The sequence below is a fragment of the Mobula hypostoma genome, chromosome 6 (assembly GCF_963921235.1).
Source record: "Mobula hypostoma chromosome 6, sMobHyp1.1, whole genome shotgun sequence".
NCBI lineage: Eukaryota > Metazoa > Chordata > Chondrichthyes > Myliobatiformes > Myliobatidae > Mobula > Mobula hypostoma.
In genome coordinates, this window is record NC_086102.1 from 163,396,749 (window position 1) to 163,415,090 (window position 18,342).

The 18,342-nt window shown below is 38.9% G+C and overlaps 1 protein-coding gene across 1 annotated transcript in view; it reads right to left on the bottom strand.

Annotated features, from left to right (window-relative positions):
* Positions 1 to 18,342, bottom strand: part of mtx2 (metaxin 2) — a 96,169-nt gene that overhangs the window by 48,936 nt on the left and 28,891 nt on the right. Inside the window, exons 2-3 of the mRNA XM_063050095.1 lie at positions 12,223 to 12,270; positions 11,427 to 11,473 (exon numbers count right to left, since the gene is read on the bottom strand). Coding sequence (XP_062906165.1) covers positions 11,427 to 11,473; positions 12,223 to 12,270 — 95 coding nt within the window. The remainder of the gene's footprint in view (positions 1 to 11,426; positions 11,474 to 12,222; positions 12,271 to 18,342) is intronic.

Here is an 18,342-nt window from a genome sequence, read left to right on the forward strand (position 1 = left end):
AAAATCACTATAAATTACAAAATAAATAAAGAGTGCAAATATACAACATTTATTCTTATTAGCTCAATTGTGTAGATATGTTCAAGATAGTTAGAACAAATATCAAATCAGGAACTCTCACTTTATGGTAACTAATCCACTCATGAAACTTGGCAAAAGTGAATGAACTACCAATCAGTCAATGCCAGAAAGAACTTTCCTCTCTCCCCTCTACCAAGCGTTCAGGGTGACTACCTGACTTCTTTACAACTACTTCTCTATTCACACACTTTAGAAATGCTTCCTTCTGAATGGAGCCTTGGGCTTCAAAACTGTTGAACTATACACCCCAGATGGAGAAACTGCACCTAGCAGGACGCTCCCAAAATTCATTTAGTCCATTTTTCATACCTCTAATCCAGGCTTATACTTCTACTGAGTTAATCATTGAATACGAAGGAGTGCCACAATACAAGTCGTTCTGATGTCAGGCAAAAACAATTTTAGCTATAATTAAAAACCTAATTTACTGCTTTTCTCAAATCAACAAAAATTTTGTGGAGCACTGCAGCTTATTAATACCGAATTGTGTGAAGATAACCTTGTCTTTATGTCGCCACTGTAGTATCAAGCAGTAAATAGTATTGGTGATTGTGTGAAATCAGTGTAACCAAACTTAATAAATGACAAATTATTGGAGTTTAATTGAAGCTAATTGTTGTCAGAAGACACATTTAGAACAACTACCCAAAGTCAAAAAAATTATTTCAATTTTAGAATTTCAGACCACATTCTCTAAAATTCACTTCCTTTTCCCTGTATTAGTTATTACTGCAGCCACCTCTCCCTCAATTAGTGCAGTCCTGCATTAGACATCAGAAACAAAACAAATCTCGCATCTAATTCATACACAGTCCAACAGGTAAAAATGTGCATGTGATCCATTACATACATAGCCCTCTCTATTAGAACAAAGCATCTCACTGAACTATTCAAAAAGTACTAGATATACAAGTTCATCAGTAAAAAAAAGTTTTCCAACTCCAACCTTTTAGTTATCCTGAAAATTCCACTGCCTAGTTTTAAAAAATGTACCACCTTGATGGAAAAATTGAGAAACTAAGTAACAGCAGAATGATTTCAACAGTTTGACTGTCCTCGAAAAATGTTGGATATACATTCTGATCCTTTTCCACAACCAACAAGGCTTTTATTGAATCTTGTCCAATGTAATAATATAATTATTAATGCTCTGCTAATTTGCCCATCTGCAAATGTGTCTTATTGTCATGCAGCAAAGCCTGGCCTCCAGTCACCTTGGCCAGTGTCTCAAGACCTCACTCCATTAGGTCAGAGCATCAGATGGTATGTCATAACCATTCCACATTTTCCAGAAAATCATACAGAACCAATTTCCACTTACAATATGAAGTTCAGGGCCCAGAGTATCAAGATCATAGATAGCCCAACAGAAACAGACCTGCAAGGCAGTCCTTTACCACACTGACAGCTCAAGTTGTTTTTAGTGATCTCACAGACACATAATGGCAACCGCAAAGTTGTAGGTACACTTGCTCAGCGAAAAAGAAAAACTCTAGCATCTCAGCAGCCGCCCTGGTGCGATATGTGAACATCTCACAACCCTCTGACTCATTCTGACATGGAAGCATCAGACTACAATAATCACACAAGTCCCAACACTGTGGCCTGGAGGGATTATGTTTCAATCTTAAATAAAACCCTCACCTGTATCTCAGGAGACAAACTGAGAAACTAATTAACCATAAATGCAAGGTATTAATGTTACATCAACATATTCTTGGAGGGAAATTTCATCACACCACAAGGGAAAAGAAACAGTTCTAGAGACATCTTCAGGCTAAAGTCCAACAGATAAGCCATGATCTAAAGAACATCAAATGAGTGGTATGAGCACAGCAAGTCAAGTTACTCTGTATGAACCATGACCTGCACAAATGTTTCAGCAATGGACCAAATACCTAAGGGTCTACACTCATTAGAGCCAAGAACAGAGGTTAGCTATTCAAGGATAGAGAAGCCATCAATACCTGCTGGAGGGAACACATCATTAAATCCTTGATGATAACTCTGTGCTTGAAATGTGCATTCTTTATTCCGCAGCAAATAATTCAGACCAACCTTGTAGCCAGCCCTGACCAACAAATTACCCAAAAGGCTGTATGCCTACTTTACAACAAACTCTCAGGAGCAAGTTGTATTTCTGATGAACTTCTAAATCTTGCATGCACAAATACACAACTTCAACCCCCATATCTGGGAAGAGTAAGATACAGAGATGCAGTAACTGCAACAATCAAAGCAACAACTAATTAGCTTATCAGGGTGCTTGGTAAGGCATAATAATGAACTACTTCTTGGAGATGCTCGAGGGAAGGATATAGCAATCATATAAATGGCATATTAGCTGGAATCAGCATGAACATGAGAAAATTACTAAGATTTTCACCTCCTATTGCATGCAAACCTAGTTTTGAGGTCATTCGTGCAAAGGACAACCACAGGCAATGCAATCAAGCAACACTAATAGTTCTTTTGCACCGGATTTAAAAGTATGATACATGGAAGGTTATGTCTTGAGTGGCAACGTATCCCAATTTAAAATAGCTCCTTCCTTCCTTGCAAAGACTGCCAGCTTTCTTTCAGGTAATTTACGCATGACAAGTTCGCAATGATTTCCCACCTGCACCCCAAAGTTGACTTAAATCATTAAAGCCCAAATGAAATTACACTGAAAAATTGCAACTTATTCCTTGATGGAATTATTTTGTTCTTGAATAAAAGTCTTATGCAGCAATACTATTGATCTTGATGTGGCTGATGGTTTGGGGTTCGCACTGAATGGATGCGACTGCAACACGAGGAAGAAACGTACAGCAGTATCATTAATACTGACCACTAAACTACTGGATTGTTATCAGGTTAACTAATAACATTTAGGGAAGAAAACCTTACCTTCTCCATCATATATGTGACTCAAGTGTCACGGCAATATATTTGATTCTTCACAGTCTAGTAAGGCACAATTTTCACCACAGAACAGTAAAGGTTCAAGCAGGCAGCTTCACGTGGAATTAGAAATGGATAATAAATGTTGACTAGTTTTGCCAGTTAATCCCAGATTCTAGTAACAAATCTAGTAAATACTCCAGAAATGAATTCAGATATAGTAAAAAACCTTAACTAATAATTTGCTAGAAAATGTGTGATTTAATTTCTATATGTCCGGAAATTAAACCTGACAGAAACACACTTATGTGCAATAAATTTAGCAAAATACTTGCTGCTCAGAGAAAAAAAATGGAAATGTCCACTAATTTGAAAGATCAATAGTGTCACAATTTGACAACACAGTAATGACACCATAGTTTAAATGAGTTTCTGACGCTACCTGTGCTGTTGACAAAATCTAGCCAACAACTCCATTTGAAGAAAGTAAAGAGAATAGAAGAGGATAAAAGATCATTAGCCTGGAATGTTCACAGGGTGGTTCTGAACATTGCCTGCAAGGCTACAAGCAGTGCAGTGGAATGAAACAAAACAAGCAAAGAAAATTTAGAAGAAACTCAAAGCAAATTCAAATGAGGTCAATTTCATAGAGACAGAGAAAGAGAGAGAGAGAGACAAAGAGAGAGAGAGAGAGAGAGAGAGAGACAGAGAAAGAGACAGAGAGAGAGAGAGACAGAGACAGAGAGACAGAGAGAGAGAGAGAGACAGAGAGAGACAGACAGACAGACAGACACACTCAAAATCATCCCCTCAGTACTAATAAACAAGCTTCAAAACCTGGACCTCTGTCCTTCCTTGTGCAACTGGATCCTTGATTTCCTCATCGGGAGACTGCAGTTAGTGCAGTTCACAAATAATATCTCCTCCTTGCTGACAATCAACACAGTCGCACGTCAAGGGCATATGCCTAGCCCACTGCTCTACTCTCTCTATACCCTCATGAAGGTGTGGCTCGGCACAGCTCACACACCATCTAGAAATTCAGCGATGACACCACTGTTGGGAGAATTTCAGATGGTGACGAGGGGGCATACAGGAGCAAGATAGATTGGCTGGTTGAGTGGTGTTGCAACAACCTTGCTCACAATATCACCAAAATAGAGGAATTGATTGCGGACTTCAGGAAGAGGAAGTAGGGAGAAAATGCGCCAGTCTTTATTGAGGGGTCGCATTGGAAAGGCTGAGCCGCTTCATGTTCCTGGGAGTCTACATCTCAGGGAATTTACCCTGGGCTCAACACATTGATGCAATCACAAAGAAGGCACACCAGCAGCTATACTTCATTAGGAGCTTGAGGAGATTTGGTACCCCACTAAAGACTCTAAAAAAATGTTTACATGCATGTCAGGTAGCATTCTGGCTGGTTGCATTACTACCTGGTATAAAGGCTCCAATGTGCAGAATTGAAAGAGGCTGCAGACGGCTGTAGACTCAGCCAGCTCCATCACAGGCACAACGCTCCCCATCATCGAAGATAACTGCAAACGGCAGTGCCTTGAGAAGGTGGCATCCATCATAAAGGACCCTCATCATCGGGGGCATGACCTCTTCTCATTACTATCAGCGGGGAAGAGGTACAGGAGCCTGAAGTCCCACATTCAATGTTTTAAAAACAGCTCCTTCCCCTCTGCCATTAAATTGCTTAATAGTCCAGCAAACCATACTAACTTGCTATTCCTCTTTTTCACTATTTTCATAATTTATATTAACTTTTTTTAAGTCTGCACTGCATTGCTGCCATGAAACAACAAATTTTATGACACATGTCAGTGATAATAAACCTGTGCAACACACACAAAATGCTGGAGGAACTCAGCAGGCCAGGCAGCATCTATGGAAAAGAGTACAGTTGACATTTCAGGCCGAGATCCTTCATTAGGACTGGAGAAAGGTCATAGTTAAAAGGTGGGGACGGGAGGGGACGGAGAAACATAAGGTGATAGCTGAAATCGGGAGGAGGAGGAGTGGAGTAAAGAGCAGGAAAGTTGATTGGTGAAGAGATGTAGGACTGGAGAAGGGGGGAATCTAATAGATGAGGACAGGAGGCCATGGAAGAAAGAAAAAGGGGGAGGAACACCAGATGGGTAGGCAAGGGAATAAAGTGAGAGAGAGGGAAAAGGGGATAGGGAATGGGATAGGGAGGGACATTACTGGAAGATCGAGAAATTGATGTTCATGCTTTCTGGTTGGAGGCTACCCAGACAGAATACAAGATGTTGTTCATCCAACCTGAGTGTGGCCTCATCACATCAGTAGAGGAGGTCATGGATTGACATGTCGGAATGGGAATGGAAAGTGGAAGTAAAATGGGTGGCTACTAGGAGATCCCGCTTTTTCTGGCAGATGGAGAGTAGGTGCTCGGTGAAGCAGTCTTCCAATCTACATCGGGTCACACCAATATACAGGGGGACACACTGGGAGCACTGGACACAGTATATGACCCCAACAGACTCACAGGTGAAATGTCACCTCACCTGGAAGGACTGTCTGAGCCCCTGAATGGTAGTGAGGGAGGTGTAGGGGCAGATGTCGCACTGGTTGCAAGGATAAGTGCCAGGAGGAAGATCACTATAGAGGGACAAATGGACAAGGAAGTCGCATAGGGAGCGATCCTTGCGGAAAGCAGAAAGTGGGGGTGAGAGAAAGATGTGCTTAGTGGTAGGATCCCACTGGAGATGGTGGAAGTTATGGAGAATTATGTGCTGGATATGGAGGCTGGTGTGATGGTAGGTGAGGACAAGAGGAACTCTATCCCTGGTAGGGTGGCAGCAGGATGAGGTAAGAGCAGACGAGTGCGAATTGGAAGAGATGCAGTTGAGGGCAACGTTGATCGTTGATTCTGATTAGGACCCATTCTGTTGTGAAGTGTAAAATGTATTTGAATATTGGATGTACAAAAATAACAAGAAATCAAACTCAATTCTGAAACTATTTTCCCTTAGAGCTTGAGCTTACAAGTAATCCTCTCCAAAACTTATTTCAGGTTTACCATTATATGCACAATAATGACACTAATATGTTTATGCTTACAAATGAAAACCACATTGCATCATTCTTCATTTCTGAGTCAGAATAAATTCCTAATCTGGTTACTCTAATGGCTTTATTTGCAGTTTAACACAAATTAAGATGCTAATTACATTAAGTGCTATTTTAAACAATGTTACAAATTTCCTGAATGTGTGAATGCAATTTACCATCAAGCTACAATCATGTTTGAAATCAATCTAGCTTATGTTGTTATGAACTGTACAAATAGTATAATGCAATCTTTATGCTGTTCTGTATTAGTGCAAATGAAGTTTTGAAATGATAAATGAAGACACTGTACATTCACCAGTAATTTTAGGATTGCTCTGTTTCATTTCTCATCTGTTGCAGTACACATGTACAGATTATCATTCCATAAGTAAAGAAATTGCAAGTTAGTCAAGATTTTTAAATCTGTATTAATTCCTGCAATTAGCACTACATGGAATGCAACCTATAATGCACATTCTTCTTTTTTGAGACTTCTGTTGGGCAACCATATATACACAATTTAATAAAGACCCTCTGAATGGCAATCAAACAATTCTGTCTAGATGTCAAAAGCCATTTTAGCCCATCACCTCTCCAGTATGAACCCCACCCCTCCTCTGCCCAATACTTCACTAGTTATACATTTACAGAACCTGAAGTGTGCTAATATGATTAACCAAAAACAGAGCTTCCTTCCTTCACATTTGTGTTCAAGTGTCTTCCCTGGCATTTCCAAAACTATAATCTACATCACAATCATTCGAAGGTGCAACATTTCTCATATTTTCACAACATGATCCTCCAGACATCTCAAGTGCCTGAATAATATATTCAAAACACTATTGCCATGTTCCAGGATACAAAATGAAATACTGTCAGTATCCTGCCCTGGACAACTGCAGGTAAATTTCAATACAATCCACTGGTTTGTTTAATCTCCATCTCTTTCTGCTGCAGCCACTGCCAGCATGGCTGTCCATTATTTTCATCTACATGCTACACTAGTGTAATGGTTAGCACAATGCTTTTATATTTTGGGGCATTCTAGAGTTCAGGGTTCAATTTTAGCACCTTCTGTAAGTAATTTGTACATTTGCCCTGTGGGATTCCTCCAAGTGCTTCTGTTTCCTCCCACAGTCCAAAGACATACTGATTAATAGGTTAATTGGTCACTATAAAGTGTACTGTGATTAGGCTAGTGTTAAATAGATAGGTTGCTGGGTGGTGCGGCTTGTTGGGCCAGAAAGGCCTATTCCATGTTGTATCTCTAAATAAAATTTTAAAAATCTGCTGCCTGATCTTTGCTTCTGCTTTTCCTCCACAAATCCCTCTGGCTTCTTGTCCCCTTCCAATTCAAGGTTTTTAGCTGTGGATGTGCAATATTCCTCCATTGTTTTTCTCTTAAATGCTTTTGAGAATGAGAGACGAGTCAATACATGCATTAAAAAAATTCTTTCAAAGCAAATTACTGCATTTACTAAATAAGTGTCTGCCCAAATTGTTGTTTTATTCATACCTCACCTTCTCTCTCTTACTCTCTCTTATTCATGAGTAATCATGAATAGCCTATGAATATAAAGAACCACCACACATGTGCACAGATAAAAGATGCTGACGCAGTCCTGATGTGGGTTCCTCGGCCCAAACCATCAACTTGCATCATTTCCCTCCACAAAGCAAGCTGGCTGATTTGCTGAGTTATTTCAGCATTGTTTTTATAAATTAATTTCTATTGGCCAAAGATAAATAACTTGTGAACACGGAGAAATCTGCAGATGCTGGAATTTCAAGCAACACACATTTGTGCAGTCTTTCACAGTCTCAAGATATTACCAAAGTTCTTTACATCCAAATATTATTAACTTTTGCTAGTTCCTGCACTTATACAACATAGCTACTACTCTAACTCATTCTTTCAAATACATGACACCAATTCAAGCTAACACCCCCTCCCCCCGACCCAAATGAACGTAACAGTGGAGGATGAGAGCACAAGGAGAAGCAGTCTGTAATGAGAGTTAGCATTAAGAAATCACCAGGGAAATAATATTGTGGATTCCAGCAATATGAAGATGAGAATTTTGGTAATTTGAATGTCAGTTTTCTCATGAGGTATTCACAGCCTAACATAGCAACAGAACGGAAGGGAAAGCCTGGATGATCAAGGTAGCTTTGGGAAAGCCATAGGTCCCAGCCATGAGCACCACTGAACTCAACACTGCAAGAGCTGCAGTAGACACAGTTACAACAAGGTTGTATTTTTGAAACAGAAAAGGAAATGATTAATTATTGGAAGAATGGATAATGCAAAATGCTTACAAACTAAAATTACAACATTATTTTTGAATGATATTTAACCACTAGTTTACATAAAATTCACTTTAATTTACTAGGGTGTGGGAGAAACAGAATAGTAAATCTAAAATCTTAAATTGAAAATACTGTAGACATCCAAAAATACAACATCAGTCCTTTTGTATTCTCCTTTCCCACCTAGTAGAGCACTAGACACACATTCCAGATGAATCAGTCATTCAACTGTTTCTTTTAGCTGAGTACACCATTAAGATCACACATTGCTTGGGTGGCCACTTTGCCAAACACCCCTGTTCAATTTACATGGATAGCCCTAAGCTTCAGATTCATGACACTTGCAAAAGAATTACATAAATTACTCAATATGATCTGTATGGGTTAGAGACAATGAATTGCAAAAGTGCTGAACTGGGTCCATGGCTGTCGCCTGTAGCCAGCTTCACTTGCCTCAGTGCTGAACTGGCTTGGTGGCTGGGGACTCTGCAGCTTATGTTACTCTTTTATTGTTTGCATGATTTGTTCTTTTTTCCACACACTGGATGTTGGTCTTCGTTCAGTGCATTTTTTTTGTGGGTACCATTGTGCTTCTTTATTAGATGACTGCCTGCAAGAAGATGAATCTCAAGGTTGTATATGGTATATATATACGGGTTGATTTGGAAAGGGCGGGTACGGGCTGAAACATGGCGGCAGGGTCCAGGACCAGAGTCTTAGAGCGAGGAATAACTCAGTGTTAGGTCCATTTAAATGCTGGGCCAGATGGATTGAAAAGGCAACCAGAGGGGAGGGTCGAGCCGGTCCTGCTCGCTACTCCACAATGTTTACTCCGCTCTTCGCTGCACTGAGGCTGAGGGTCTGCTCCGAGCTTCATGTCAGAGGACTCAGATTCATTCTAAATGATTTTGCTTACTTTTTCACTCTGCACATTGAGTGCTTGTTGATTTTTTTTTTAAATGGGTTCTTTTGGCCTTCTTGTTTTGTGGCTGCCTGTAAGGAGATAAATTTTAAGGTTGTACAATGTATACATACTTTGATAAATAATGTACTTTGAAGTTCGAACTTTGTATACATACTTTGATAATAAATTCACTTGAAACTGTAATTAGAATCATGCAGAGAGAGTGTCATTTGGAACATGGTGCTGGTTTTTCAAAAGAGCTTTCCAATTAGTTAATTCCTGATTTTTCCTGACAACCCTGAAAATGACTTAATTTCCAGGATATATCCAATTGCCTTTTCAAAGTTCCCACACTGATGAAACTGCCATAAGCCTCCAAGCCTGTGCCAACAAATCTCAACAGAAGCTATTGGAACAGCACCACATCTTCTAACCAGGCACATTTCAGCCTTCTAGATTCAACATGCATTTCAATAATTGTGGCTATCAGGCGTTACCAGCATGCTTACCTTCATTTTTCAGATTTTGAGTAAAAACAGATAATACTACTTCTCTCCATGTTCTATCATTTCTAATTATCCTACACAGCAATATGCTTTACCACAAGCCTTCCCTCTTTTGTCTAATCTCCCTTCAACAGCTTTTTAAAATGCATCCAATGCATCTCATTCAATGGCCTTGTGCTTCCTGGCTCATGTTAACTATGTTTCCCCTTCCATATCCAATATATGAGTTGCTGAATACATAATATGTCCTTTTTTCTAAATTTCTCATTAACAGGCAGTTTATAACATCTTTTAACAGTTATTACATTTTTTGTGGTTTTTTTTACTTCCATTTACATTCTCTGCAGTCTATAGACAATCAATTATGGAGGATGCTTAATGAAGATCAAGGGATAAGCAATTTAGTTAGGGAAGTATATATGATAAGAGGATTGATTAGCCGTGATCATACAGTTTCCAAAAAGTCATCTCATCTGCTCCAAATTCTATCTTTTATTACCTTAGCACAAAAGGATTTAATAAGTTTTAGAAGATCTAGTATCATCCTAAAATTGAGGATTTCCATTCAATAAGATCTCAGCAGAAAGGGAAGTTTTTCCAGAAGCCTAGACTGTACAAAGTTTTCTCTTTTTTTTTGCCTGAAAGGAATATTAAAAATGTCAACAGTCTACCTAAGGAATGATATTTGAGGATCTTTTATTCTGGGATTGAACTTAAAACCACAATTTTTTCTAGATCAAAAAGATCATTTGCTTAGAGAACAAAAGCAATGGACATTCAGGTCCACGCTTTAATATAATAACAAAAAATGTATATTTGAAATTTATGAATTAAAAACAATTTACATTAGAAAATAAATCAAAACAATCGATTTGCCAGAGCAGAAAACTCAACAAAAGAAATACACCATTACATAAATAACTGCATGATATAAACTGTATGACATTTATAAATAAGCAATGATTGCAAAATACACTCAGTTATATTTAGAATCATGCAGCAAGGGTGCTATTTAGACCACTATGCTGTGCTGGCTGTTGAAAAGAACTTTTCAGTAAGTAAACTTCTCTGCTACTTCCAGAAAATTGTGCAAATATTTCCGTTTTGTGCATAGAAGTAATTTCCTTGAAAACTGCTAATGAAATCTGTTTCTATCAATCTATCAGGTACTGAAATCCAGATCCTACTAATATATGACAGAAAATGTTCTCACCTTCCTTTAAGACAATGTGGGGAAAAAACGGCAAAATTTCTAATGATAACTTCATCTTGGGCTGAATGACCCAACTAAGAAAACATCCTGAAGATTTACCATAGTTTATATCCCAAATACTTCACTATTATCCAGAAATGAATGCCCCTTTTCATAAATGTAAAACTACACCTGGGATATTGTATACAATGTTCAAATCAGAGACCACCTTTCTTTCTTATTATACCCCACATCACCACTAATTGCTGTGCTTTGTTTTTTTAAACCATTGAAAATTAAACACTATTTTGTATCCAAGCAAGATTTAATGGGTTTCCTCAAATTTATCCTACTCCAATGCATTTTGGTTTTCCTTCCATCTTGTTTTTATGCAATAAAGCATAGAGTTTGCCTCAGATCCGGTTAATTGACCTTTAATAACAAGAACACCATCTTATTTTCCTACCTGAACAGCAAGGCACGAAGCATTGTCTGACAGCAAAATCTGTTCCCCTGCATAATAATGAGAAGACAAAAGTCATTTGCAAGGTAATTTTATCACCTGTATCTCCTCATTAATACGCCACAATCTATTTTACACTGCTTGAAGCAGGAAAAGTCTCTCATATTGTTCTTGAAATCTGTGTGAAGCTAATATTATAAAACATTTCAGTCTGTCAGAAGAAAGAAAGATGACAAGTTCACTGCAATAAAAATTCCTTGGTTTAGAGGACTGGGGCAGCAACCTATTAGTCTTCATTACTTTGCAGTCTTCTGACAACTGGAGCAGGCTGCGTGCCCCAAATGGGGGCCATAATATGAGCTGATGATATATGAAGAGCTGCTAAAGGGAACCTGAACTGCCTCTGCCAATGTGAAGCATTTAAGTTTTTTTTAAAATGAGAGCCATGTTTGCCATAACATTTAAATATCTGATATATCCACAAATCACTTCTCAACTGTTGGGAAACCCAACAATAGGATCCTTATCACATCATTTTACACCCTGCTACTTATACCAGCTGATATAATACCTCAATAATGAATTATGAAAGCCAGATTTCATGAATATACTGTCTATGTTGACAGAATGATGTCACTAAAACTTCAGAGCAAGATGAAATGACACCATACGTTAAAACTTACCACAAAGTTCTGGATCTTATACTTAAGTCATAATTACAAAGGAAAGTAACAGCCACTTGCTGCTCTTATATTGCAATATTAAATTACATAATCTGATTACAAAGCACATTATCTACCTTTTAATGGTTGATAGAGTGTTGCATTTTCAGGCCAAGGTTCTGCAGCTGCAAAAATACAAAGGTGCTTAGTTATTACAGCAAATAAAAAGTGCAGGTACAAAACACATATCTGAATTTAAAACAGTTTGACCTAATTTCTGAGGATATTTCTGTATCTTTTTAAAAGAAACAGCATAGAATAAGCTCACAGATCTGAATTTTATACTACATCCACGATTTCAGTCATTGAAAAGGCCAACTGATAAAGCTAAATAATGAAACAAAGATGACTTTGTAACCGATTTTTTTAATGATAATACTTTATTTATCTGACTTTTTAAAGAACTGAGTTAATTACATCAGAAAACAAATCAACTTACAAACTAAAAAAAATGACATTTAACTTATTGAACATCTACCATTTTTAAACCATCTCTTTTATGCCTTAATGGATTCGTTACAAAAAGAAATAATTAGAATTGGTTATAGAAGGATCAAGGAGGGCCTTCAATGATACATGGATTAAACAGTTTTAGTCATACAATATATGGATTACAGATTTGCTAATGACATTTAGGTAGAAGTGCAAGTAATGAAGATGGCAACAAAAGGTTGCAAACTGTTATCAACAGCTAATTCAACAATAGAAACAAAGGCCACTATGAATTCAGAACATGTTCCACAAAGCTAGTTCAGAAGTACGAGTAGAGCGATTTACCCTTCCCTCTCCATCAATAGACTTTGAGTCACCAGAAATACTAGCTTTTAGACCTAGACACAGCCGTAATTGTTACATCTTGAGTACCCCTTATCCAAAAATCTAAAATCCTTAAACTCTGATATATTTTTGAGCACTGACATGACGTCACAAATGAAAAATTCCACAAGGTGCTGGGCAGGTACCCAGGTGATACACATATCTCTACACACCACAGACAGTTCCGGGAAATGACCTCACATAAGTAATAAGCAGAAGTTAATGAAAAATAGAAAAACCACTGCATAAAGTGAAAACTGAAGATCTCAATTATGTATTGAAAGAGTGAATTCATTCACATCAGAGTGAACATGTGCAAATAACAGTATGCTGACCATGAAACAAGCAAATATCTATCACAACAAACTAAAAATTGAAAGTAATTGTGAATCTTCAGCAGGCTAGTTGCAGAAAATTAAGAAAAGGCACAATGCAGATTGTTTTCATAAAACCTAAAAAGAAAATGTAAAATACTGTAGCCTTTTAATCAAAACACTGTATCATAGCTGAAGACTGAAAACCTGCCATTGCTTGTTGTTGTTCAATAGCTGATTCAGGTAATCTCCCGATGGTGCTGTGCTGCACCTGAAACCCTGCACACACTATATTTTCATTATATTAATGGTATGGAATAATTTTTTTTACTGTTAATGACTGAACAAGCGTGACACAAAGACTGCTTACTGGTAGCACATAAATTCAAAGGCAGAAATGATGGCGATCCCAGGCCATCTTGTAATATACAGGTGTCCCCCGCTTTTTGAACGTTCGCTTTACGAAACCTCACTGTTACGAAAGACCTACATTAGTACCCTGTTTTCACTTTCAGAAGCTATTTTCACTGTTACGGAAAAAAAAATTCAGCGCGCGATTAAAAAATCAGCGCGTGATAAAGGCAGCGCGCCCCGAGCAGCCGCTCTCCCCCGGATTCAGAAATGCTTTGCTTTAACACGTGCCTGTGAGCAGCGTTTGCAAGATGAGTTTTATGGTATCGGAAAAGCCTGAAAAAGCTCGTAAGGGTGTTATACTTACAGTAAAACTAGACATAATTAAGCATCTTGATCGTGGTGAACGAAGTAAGGATAACGTGAGTTTGGCTTGTGGAAGCTGACGAACATGATGTTGAAGAGGTTTTGGCATCCCATCACCAAGAACTGACAGATGAAGAACTGATGCAATTGGAAGAAAAAAGGATAACAATCAAAACCGAATGAGTAATGATAAAGTACGACTTTAATTTTGAAAGGGTACGTCGGTTTAGGGGATATTTGCAGGATGGTTTAAGTCCTTATTAAAAAATTGTGTGATAGAAAAATGCGCGAGGCTCAGCAGTCAAGCAAGCCTTCCACATCAGCCACAGCAGACGACGAACCTCAACCTTCGACATCGAGGCGGGCAGAGATAGAAGAAGATGAGCTGCCTGCTCTAATGGAAACAGGCAACGAGATGACACCCCAACCCCCAGGCCACGGACAGATACCGATTCGCGGAGAATGCAAAGGTAGCCAGGAGGCGCACAGCACATCTTTAAGAAAAAAGCCAAAATAAACATGCTAATTAATTAGGTGCCACCGACACGTAATTGTCGGCCCAGATCAGAGACGACGCAATCGGAAATCGGCACTGATCTGGGCCGGCAATTACGGGCGGCACCTAATTAATTAGTATGTTTGTTTTGGCTTTTTTTCTTAAAGATATGCTGTGTACCTCCCGGCTACCGCAGGACCCCTGCACTCTTCGCGGCAATGTATCGCTCAGCGGCCTGGAGGGTGGGGGCCACTGCACCACCCAACCTGCAACGACTCAGTCTAACACACCATCATCAGAGTGCTCGCTGTCTTCACGATTCCCATAAGTGATACTACACTGTACATACATTATTTCTACTTTATATAGACTGTTCTAGATAAACATTGTTATAAAATATTAAATAGACTAATTAAACAAAATATTTTATTTAGTATACAAGTATGAAATGACTTATCTGAAAATAAAATGTCATTCATTTAGATCAAAATTAGCCCAAATATTCATTCGGACCAAACATTATAATAATCACTTGTCCTGGCAGCTCTGCTTCTTTCAGGTACGGCTGCAATCTGGAAAAATGTCCACAAAAGAAGGGGCTAAGGATGAATTTTAACTTCCTGATAACAGACAGGTTACTCAAGCTCTACATTATCACAGGAAATCTTCAAGGGACCAGATGATATGTACTGAGCTACTCAACTCAGATCATTCTACTGAGATAACAGCCTCAAGAACCCTCAAACTACAGTAAAAATCTGCTAGAATGCAGCTACTGCTCCATGTTGGCTACAGCAATATCCGGTGCCATTCCTCTCCTTGCACTGGAGCCCTCTTTGGACCCCAACCCATGTCTCTTTAGAAGTAGAAACTTACTTCATCAGTGCGTGTTTCTCGTAGCTGATTAAGAAGTGTACATCATAGCCTGAGTACATTATAATACTTCTGGTCTGCTGAACCTTCTTCAAAACACGAGAAATTATTATTTCTGCAGTCCTATTCGTTCTGCACACTCAGTCTGAGGGATCAGACAACATTCTCAGTGCTTCACTATGCATTCCCAATAGCCCTCTCCCTGGTATTTCTTTCTCATGGTTCACAACAGATCCCTCAGAGTCAGTCTTACAGCATGCAGTCATTCAGCAATGCCTCCAAAATGCACTGGAGGTTTATGTGCCTCAATGCCCCAGGGAGCTATGTTCGCTGGAGTCAGAGTTTTATGCTTTGGCTCTTGGTAGGGTCACCCTTGCCAAACAGGTTAAAGGGTAGAGGAGCGACTAAGAGCGACATCAGTCTTCCGGGCTCAGGGTTCAGCTCAGGGCTAACAACCCTGACTGGAAAAACTGCAATGGAAACAGCAATGAAGAATCCTTCTACATCTGAGTAAGATGGTATTCCTGAGACTCCACCCAGGACTTGCATAACTGACAGTAGTGAAAACCGACAGGAAGCTACTAACATGATGAAGGAAGCTCCGAACCCGACCATAGATGGAGAACCTTCATTGCTGCCCTAAATGGCAGCAATGTAACAGGCAGTAAATATTCACCAATAGGAGGATAGTCAATTTTTTTCCCCTTACTTGAGTGCAGCCCACTCATGCCAGGTACCTCTGCACGATGCTTCAATCTAAGAGGTGCTACTATATTGGCTGGTGCTAGCTGTGATAATTGCAACAGCCAGAATACTGTCCACAGCTACACCAACCACAAGGGACATCAACTTCACAGTACTCCTCCATTATTATCTATTCCATGTCACAGACATCTAGGGTATTTGAAATGACAATTATAAAAAGAAACAGGAGAGTAAAACTGTACGTTTTGTCCCTTTCTGAAAAAAAAGTCCTGTTCAGATTTTTTCAGACAGAGAGACAGAAGAGTGAGGATCACCCAGAATACAGTAGCCTACTTAATGAATGTGTGTCATTAGATGCTAGAAAATCTTGGTGTTCTGCAGGGATCTGTTCAGGGACTCAGCTCTGTGATTTTTATAAATGACTTCAGTGAAGAAGTTGAAGAGTGGGTTAGTAAGTTTGCAGAAGTCAAAAAGGGTGGCAGTTTTGTGGATAGTGTAGAAGGTTGTTGTAGATCACAGTGGGCATTGATAGGATGCAGAGCTATGCTGAGAAATGGCAGATGGAATTCAATCCAGAAAAGTATGAAGTGATACACTTTGGAAGGCCGAACATGAAGGCAGAGTACAAGATTAATGACAGGATTCTTAACAGTGTGGAGGAACAGAGGAATCCTGGAGTCAACATTCATAGATCCCTTAAAGTTGCCACACAAGTTGATAGCATATTAAGAAGGTATATGTCAGCCTTCATTAGTTGGGGGATCAAATTCAAGAGCCATGAGGTAATGTTGCAGCTCCATAAAACTGGTTAGACAACATTTGGAGTATTGTGTTCAGTTCTAGTCTCCTCATTATAGAAAGGATGAGGAAGCTTTGGAGGGTGTGCCTGGATCAGACAGCATGTTGTATGAGGAAGGAAGATGAGAGGCAACTTGGTAGCAATGTACAAGATCAGTAGCATAGATAGAGTGCGACAGCCAGAGTCTTTACCCCACTAATGAGCGGGCATAATTTTAAGGTGAAAAGAGGAAGTATTTTTTTTCTGTATACACAGAGTGGTGAATGCAGAGAACATGCTGCCATGCATGCTGGTAGAGGCAGAGCTATTAGGGACATTTAAGAGACTCTTAGAAAGGCACATGTATGAAAGAAAAATGGAAGGCCTTGTCGGAGGGAAGGGTTAGATTGATCTCAGAGTAGGTTAAAAGGTTAGCACAACATCGTGGGTGAAGGGCTGTGTTCGATGTTCTAAATTTGAAAGCAAATAAAATTTTAGGCTGCTGTGATCACAATGGCCTTTCAGTTGAAAGGTTGGTAAATATCAAAAGTAAAATGCTTAATAAAAAAACTTGAAATACATATGTGATGTATGGATAAGAGCATGATAGCTTCTACATTTTTAAATTGCTTTTTAAGTGTAATGTCTCAAAGAGGGGTTATTGTACCTTTTGTCATACATCAGCAGACTATCCATTTATTTTGTCTACAACACGCACCATTAGAAAGCAGTTGGAACTTCTACATTACAGCACAAAATCATGCCCAAATCTCGACAATGAGAAGATATTTTTATGATAAGGATAAATTAGTATGGAAACTAAGGGAAGAATGTACCCATGATGCATTTAAGGTATACAATCAAAAAAAAAGTACAAGCCTTAGAAAAAATAAGCAAAGGAGAAATGGTGCAAAGAGCTGTGGAGACAACCTGAGAGAAGGAAGAAGATACACGAAACAGAGCAAACAACAGCAGAGCAAAATGGAAAAAAACATAATACTAGCAGAGCAGAAGTTGCCAGTGTTGGTGGAGCAGAGGTTCCTGGAGGTTAATTATGAAAGTGAAAATAGCTTTTAAAATAGAAATTAAGCGTAAAGATCCTGAAACTCATTCCGAAGTGCCAATATATCCTGATTGGCATCATAGCATTAAGCAACAAAATTCTGGAGGAAATGCAATTTATAGAGAATGGAAGATGTGAGGTCACGTGTCAAATATCTGATCTACTAAGCCATGTACAAAAGCTTGTGACAACATGATCACAGCATCACTGTCGTGGCACACACCTACAGATTATATTAAGACTCACATGTATTAGCTCTTTCAGGATAAGCAGCAGCAATTAAAGATAAAGAAATTCTCCTAGTAGACTGGCCAACCTTTTTCCCTTTATTAACATCACCAGTGTCATAAGCAATTTGTCTAGCCATTTGTCTGACTGGGACCTATTTTGTTCAAAATGGCACATTTCTGTCTATTAATGAAATAACTAACCTAT